Source organism: Poromitra crassiceps (genome assembly GCF_964638095.1).
Source record: "Poromitra crassiceps genome assembly, contig: HAP1_SCAFFOLD_2341, whole genome shotgun sequence".
In the NCBI taxonomy this organism is placed as follows: domain Eukaryota; kingdom Metazoa; phylum Chordata; class Actinopteri; order Beryciformes; family Melamphaidae; genus Poromitra; species Poromitra crassiceps.
In genome coordinates, this window is record NW_028150085.1 from 1 (window position 1) to 7256 (window position 7256).

Consider the following 7256-nt stretch of genomic DNA (forward strand, 5'->3'; position numbering starts at 1 on the left):
AAAAACAAATGAACGTTGCTTGATCTCTATTTTTTCCCATAGGTGTTTTTCAACTTTGGGCTTCTTAATGTTGAAATCAATAAATCTCTCTACAGGGGACATTGCAGATGACAGTGAATTCAGGAATGGCTATTATCAAATCTTAAGTGATGCCAGGAACAATGCATGAATCAAGTGTTCTCCTCTGCTCCTCTTATAAATTGCTCCGCAGTATACGCAGTCAATGAAATGCCATTCACAGTTTATTTATTTATTTATTTATTTATTTATTTATTTATTTATTTATTTATTTATTTATTTATTTATTTATTTATAGATGGCAATGCCAAACTTTCCATTTGACAGAAGGTGTTTGTGGTGCATTCATTGCGCAACAAAGTTTCCAAACAATGCCCAGCCCTGGATGATTTTAGGGAATGTCCCTTCGACACACTCTTTTCCTGATACCTTTAATTCTCACCTTTTATGTTGCTAAACAACTTTTAACAAGCATCTGAAAGTTTGTTTTTGCTTCACAAACAGGTCAAAATCCGGGATTGTGATTTTTGGCAGACTCCTTAGTTGACTTTGAAGTCACTTTATCATGAGTGAGATAAGACCTAGTAATGCTCTTTTCTTTGCTGAGTTCATGAACACTGACTGAAGCAGCTACCCTTGGAGTTGATGTTTTTTCTTTGTCCTAAAGTCAGCCTTACTATTTAGCGCCAGGTATTATTTGACGAGAGCAGCATATTGGCACACATCTGATAAGACTACTTCTCTGATTCTTCCACTCAGACATTAAAACCCATCCCCAGCTTCTTCAGCATGTTTGGAATCATCTCTGCCAGTGTGTGGACTTTGGTGTGCTTACTTCTCCCTTCCATCTTGTCTCCTTGTTTTCCCCTCTCTCTCTCTAGAACCAGTCTCAACCTCCTAACATGATGAAGCCACCCAGCATGATGCAGTCCATGCCTCCCCCCACCACATTCGGTGTCCCAACCCAGGGCCCCCCTCCCTCCCTGCTTCAGGCCCAGCTGTCTGCCGCCTCCCTGGCCCCCCTCCTCCAGAACCCTCCCCAGCCCCTGCTGCCACAGCCTCCGCCCAAAGGTACAATCCTTTCAGGCCTTCATTTGACTGCCACGATTAATCGATTAGTCGATCGACAGAAAATTAATTGACAACTATTTTGATAATCGATTAATCGTTTTGAGTACAATTTTAAGAGAAAAGGTCTAAATCAGGGGTGTCAGACTCATATTAGGTAGAGGGCCGGATTTGTTCAACTGAGACCTCATGGGGGCCGGATTTTTTTTTTAAACTAAAATCAATTAGACTAATTTACCCATTTACTTCACAAAATAAATACTTGCTCTTTCCATTTCTCTTGAAACTGCCTGCATTCCGTGTCAACCTTTCTCTTTTTCGACAGCATCTTGTTGATTCCTTTGTTTTTTGGTAGGTAGCCGAATGCGCGATTCAATTCCAGCGTGGCATCATGGCGGCTTTGTTTAGACCTGATGACCTACTGACATACTTCCTTGTAGTGCAGGTTAATTAACTTATGAATGAACTCTTAGCTTGCTTATTAGCCACACGTAGTTCATGATAATGGGGTGCGAATTTAATAATAATAATAATAATAATAAAAAAAAAAAAAAAAAAAAAAAAAATCCAAAACATCTCACGGGCCGGATGAAACCTCTCTGACATCCCTGGTCTAAATTCTCTGATTCCAGCTTCTTAAATGTGAATATTTTCTGGTTTCTTTACTCCTGTATGACAGTAAACTGATATTATCTTTGAGTTGTGGACAAAACAAGACATTTGAGGGCGTCATCTTGGACTTTGGGAAACACTGATCGTCATTTGCTACCATTTTCTTGACATTTTATAGACCAAACAACTCATCGATTGATCGAGAAAATAATCGACACATTAATCGATTATGAAAATAATCGTTAGTGGCAGGCCTAGACTGGAACACCATTACAAAATGATGTGTGCGTTTGTGTTGTGTCAAGTGGGTGAATGAGTATTTTCTCTCATGTGTGTAGATGTGTATACCTCATGTCTCTCATGTCCTCTGTGTGTAGATGTGTATACCTCATGTCTCTCATGTCCTCTGTGTGTAGATGTGTATACCTCATGTCTCTCATGTCCTCTGTGTGTAGATGTGTATACCTCATGTCTCTCATGTCCTCTGTGTGTAGATGTGTATACCTCATGTCTCTCATGTCCTCTGTGTGTAGATGTGTATACCTCATGTCTCTCATGTCCTCTGTGTGTAGATGTGTATACCTCATGTCTCTCATGTCCTCTGTGTGTAGATGTGTATACCTCATGTCTCTCATGTCCTCTGTGTGTAGATGTGTATACCTCATGTCTCTCATGTCCTCTGTGTGTAGATGTGTATACCGGGGGTCTCCTGCAGCCCCCAGTGAGAATGATGCCGCAACCTCAACCCGTCCGACGTATGGAACCCCCACCCCGCTTCCCCACTCGCAACGACCGAGTCCCCGAGCTCATCCTCAGGACTAAAGAGGAGCGCAGGTGAGGAGTCGGACGCCATTGATTTCTTCAGCGATAACCTGAGAGTATTTGTTCAGAGTCCACCAAATTATACTGAACTACAGATTTAGCTTCTTTGTATGTCTGTCTGGTAACATTCTGTTTATTATCCATCGTTTAGCCGGGAGAGAGACCGTGAGCGCAGGAGGTCGAGAGAGCGATCGCCCACACGCAAACGTTCCAGAGACCGCTCCCCGAGGCGGGACCGCTCGCCTCGACGGCCTCGCAGGGCGGCTCCTCGCTACACTGTCCAGTTTTCCAAGTTCAGCCTGGACGGGTGGGTAGAACCTTGTTAGTGTTTGATGTTCAGCCTGTACGGGTGGGTAGAACCTTGTTAGTGTTTGATGTTCAGCCTGGACGGGTGGGTAGAACCTTGTTAGTGTTTGATGTTCAGCCTGGACGGGTGGGTAGAACCTTGTTAGTGTTTGATGTTCAGCCTGGACGGGTGGGTAGAACCTTGTTAGTGTTTGATGGGGGGTAGTTTTGACACAGGTATATAAGGTTTATATGCAGGGTTGCCACAGGTCTGGAAAGTGCTTGAATAAAAAAAAAAAAAAAATCAACTACCGTACTTAAAAGTGCTTGGATTTATAAAAGAGATCCTTAAACGTGCTTGAATTTAGAATTTAGTTAGAGGCACCGTCTCGGAGGAACACAGCCGCTCACTAACGCTGACATCGGTCTTGTCAGAACCCACTTGGATCTGCATAGTTTAAATGAGTTTGCCTAGGGATAATTCAAAAACATTTTATTTATCTATTTACGTCAGATGAAGCCAGAAATAACCAAAACAAATGGCGCCTTTCGGTTCTGGTCTGCCTGTCTCTTTTCCAGGTATACATTCCTGCCTGGTGGGCTTGAGGTGGAGGTAGGGGCGGAGCTTCGAGGTTTGAGCGACAGTTTGAGGGCGAATGGAGTCTATCATAGAGACACTGCGGAGCGCGTCGTTATTCAGAAACCACGCCCAAAACGGGGGAAAACAAAAACTCCCCCCAATCCCGGTGTTATCCTATGTCACGTGTTGCACACAAAGATCATATATACGGAAGATGAACACTCCAAATTCCTTGACAGCTAGATCCACATTTCTCTTCTCGCCAATTCTCAACGGCTTCCTTGTTTTCCTTGGGAGTACAAAAAAAACTTTAATTGGCGATTTTTTACATTTGTTGTCTGCGCAGCCCCACCACACAACAGCTTTTAGCTACGTTTAATTCAAGGAAAATGACGCTCGTCTGTGGTAGTGAATGGAGAGCTTTCCCCCGTGATGGGCGTGGCCTATTTCATGCAGTGTCTCTATTACAAGAGTGGCAACCCTGTATCTGGTCGACAATCTAGTCGAATACTTTTTGTTCTGCAGCTCCAACTGTGACATGATGGAGCTGAGGAGGCGTTACCAGAGTCTCTACATCCCCAGCGACTTCTTCGATGCGGTGTTCACCTGGGTGGAGGCCTTCCCACTCCCACGGCCCTTCCACTTTGGCAACTACTGTCATTTCCACATCTTGCACAAGGAGGTGGATCCCATATTCAAAAACACCGCTGTGCTGGACCCACCCGACGCCAATCACACCTACAGTGCCAAGGTGAGATTGTCGAGGGATACATGCTATTAGCCTATTTCACATTACAACCAAAGCAGCCATTTTGTGTCTAAAATGCAGGAAGTAACACGATATAAAAAATAATACTCAGCATGCACTGATATAAATTGTTTCCTTGCAGCGAAGGGTACAGAAAACTGGATCTTCGTTTTACTTCCTGCATTTTAGACACAAAATGGCTGATTTGGTTGTAATGTGAAATAGGCGTATAGCACCAGTGTTTCCTAGACATTCACTTAGCTGCAGCACCCCACCACAGCTACAAGAACATAGATACAGAGAAAATGTATCATCTGGCTTTTTCCCTAAATATTGCAAGCATAATTACAGCACACATTTCCATAATTATGTAAATAATTAATTCATTAATTAAACTGTAATTCCTACTGATCCTGCAATGAACGCCCACAGTTGGTGGACACAATGAGTTAGAATATGTACGGTATATTTAGCATCTACATTGCCAAAATCTTCTGTGTAAAACAATTCCTTCGGGGATCGTTGAACTTTCATGTCATCTGCTGGCAATCTGAGCTGTTTCCACTCAGTTGACGTGGGTTCTCTCTTGGACGTTTTAGGTGATGCTGCTGGCTAATCCAAGTCTGGAGGAGCTCTATCATAAATCCTGTGCTCTGGCAGAAGACCTGCAGGAGACCAGAGACTCCTTCCAACACCCTGCTAGACTCATTAAGGTACACCACACTCACCGTCCACATACAAGTGTTTGATCAAGGCACAAAAGGCACTGTGTAAATTGCTGGTGTTTTTCTCCCTTACATCTCATGTGATTATTTGGACTTACTCCTCCTTACCAGCTTTTTTGTTTTCTCTCTCCATCCCTCTCGTCTTCCTTTCTCCATATCGTCAATCCCCCTTTCACTTTGTCCCCGCCTCTCTCTCCTCCAATCCCCCTTTCTCTTTGTCCCCGCCTCTCTCTCCTCCAATCCCCCTTTCTCTTTGTCCCCGCCTCTCTCTCCTCCAATCCCCCTTTCTCTTTGTCCCCGCCTCTCTCTCCTCCAATTCCCCTTTCTCTTTGTCCCCGCCTCTCTCTCCTCCAATCCCCCTTTCACTTTGTCCCCGCCTCTCTCTCCTCCAATCCCCCTTTCTCTTTGTCTCCGCCTCTCTCTCCTCCAATCCCCCTTTCTCTTTGTCCCCGCCTCTCTCTCCTCCAATCCCCCTTTCTCTTTGTCTCCGCCTCTCTCTCCTCCAATCCCCCTTTCTCTTTGTCCCCGCCTCTCTCTCCTCCAATCCCCCTTTCTCTTTGTCTCCGCCTCTCTCTCCTCCAATCCCCCTTTCTCTTTGTCTCCGCCTCTCTCTCTCTCCTTCAATCCCCCTTTCTCTTTGTCCCCGCCTCTCTCTCTCTCCTTCAATCCCCCTTTCTCTTTGTCTCCGCCTCTCTCTCCTCCAATCCCCCTTTCTCTTTGTCTCTGCCTCTCTCTCTCCTTCAATCCCCCTTTCTCTTTGTCCCCGCCTCTCTCTCTCCTTCAATCCCCCTTTCTCTTTGTCCCCGCCTCTCTCTCCTTCAATCCCCCTTTCTCTTTGTCTCCGCCTCTCTCTCTCCTTCAGTTTCTGGTGGGTATGCGAGGTAAAGACGAGGCCATGGCCATCGGTGGCCACTGGTCTCCCTCTCTGGACGGAGCTGACCCAGAGAAAGATCCCGCAGTCCTTATAAAGACAGCCATACGCTGTTGCAAGGCACTCACAGGCATAGACCTGAGTCTGTGCACTCAGTGGTAAGTGCTACTCCTCTCCTCACCACTTACTCTTTTCCTCTTTGACTGTGTTAATGCTGCAGAATCAATACGTTGCTTTAGTTTCAATGCCTCGGCCCTTAATCTCTTCTCAGACATGTTGGGTGGGTTTTCGCTTTCACTTTCTATATCAATGATTATTGTTGTGTTTTTAATTTGCTACTTCAATTATTTTTGTTGTGCAATGTTCCTTTTGGCCTTTGTGCGGCGCTGTCGTCCTGTCGCTCTCTTTCTCTGTCATTCTCTTTCTATACATAATAATGCCCATGTGGTTGTGATGAAGGAGCTTGTATGAGCAGTAGCCTGGACCAGAAGACACCACCATTTACTTTGTTGTTTGAGTTCTCCGTGGCCTCTTGTTAAATATCTTACATATTTAACTTGCTTTCAATGTGTCCTGTTGATTCTGTCTGTTTCCTCACATGTAGTGGGCTATGTAAATGTCTCCTATGTTAAACGCAGAATACTGACCTATGATTGGCTGAAGGCAGGGCTAATAATGGGGATGAATTTGTGGGGTATGGCTTATTCTATGTGATTGTCTGTCTTCTCAAAAACCTTCTCAAAATGGCTGCCGTAACCCGTGACAACTGTTGGAGAGCCGCAGACTGGGTCCATGTGTTGATACTGTGTGTTTGTGTGAGGGAGGGAGGGAGGGAGGGAGGGAGGGAGGGGTCACTGTAATGATGCGTCTGGTCATTCAGTCACCTCGTGGGTGGGAGGAGCTATACGGGGGGGGGGGGAGGGGGGGGGGCAGAAGGCTTGCACTTAGCAAATGCTTGCCTCTTTTTTTTTTTTTCTCTTGTGTCCTCTTGACGAGAATGTTTCTTTCCAATGCGCCTTCTTCCTTTGCGACAGGTATCGTTTTGCAGAGATTCGCTATCACCGGCCGGAGGAGACTCACAAGGGGCGGACAGTCCCTGCACATGTGGAGACAGTGGTTTTGTTTCTTCCGGATGTTTGGCATTGTCTTCCCACCCGCTCAGAGTGGGAGGGGCTGTCGCGGCGACTCCGGGAGCAGCTAGCGGAGAAGCTGTCGGCCGAGCGAAAGGAGGCGGATGGAGAACAGGCACTGAACCCGCTAATCCCTCTCTTCTCATTTCCGCTTCTCACAGGAAGGCACAGGAATTACAAACAAACTAAACAAAGTCCAGATAACACATTAAACACACACACACACACACACACACACACACACACTGACACACAGCATCACAGGCAGACTACCAGATCCCCCAGCCTTCTCCCCCAGTCTTCTGTTTACTCCTCCACCTTTCCCCCTTCTACTCTCCTCCAATTTCTCCATCCCACCATCAGCACCCCCACCTTCCCTCACATCCTGCAAACACAT

The 7256-nt window shown here is 45.7% G+C and overlaps 1 protein-coding gene across 1 annotated transcript; it reads left to right on the forward strand.

Moving 5' to 3' along the window:
• Positions 1 to 899: 899 nt before the first annotated feature.
• Positions 900 to 6974, forward strand: LOC310772210 (cell division cycle and apoptosis regulator protein 1-like; the record flags this gene model as incomplete). The annotated part of the gene is made up of 7 exons (XM_083664640.1): positions 900 to 1089; positions 2388 to 2532; positions 2672 to 2827; positions 3911 to 4136; positions 4733 to 4846; positions 5721 to 5887; positions 6764 to 6974. Coding segments are annotated over 7 exons (1209 nt in total), but the record flags the coding sequence as incomplete, so codon positions are not given.
• Positions 6975 to 7256: the final 282 nt, after the last annotated feature.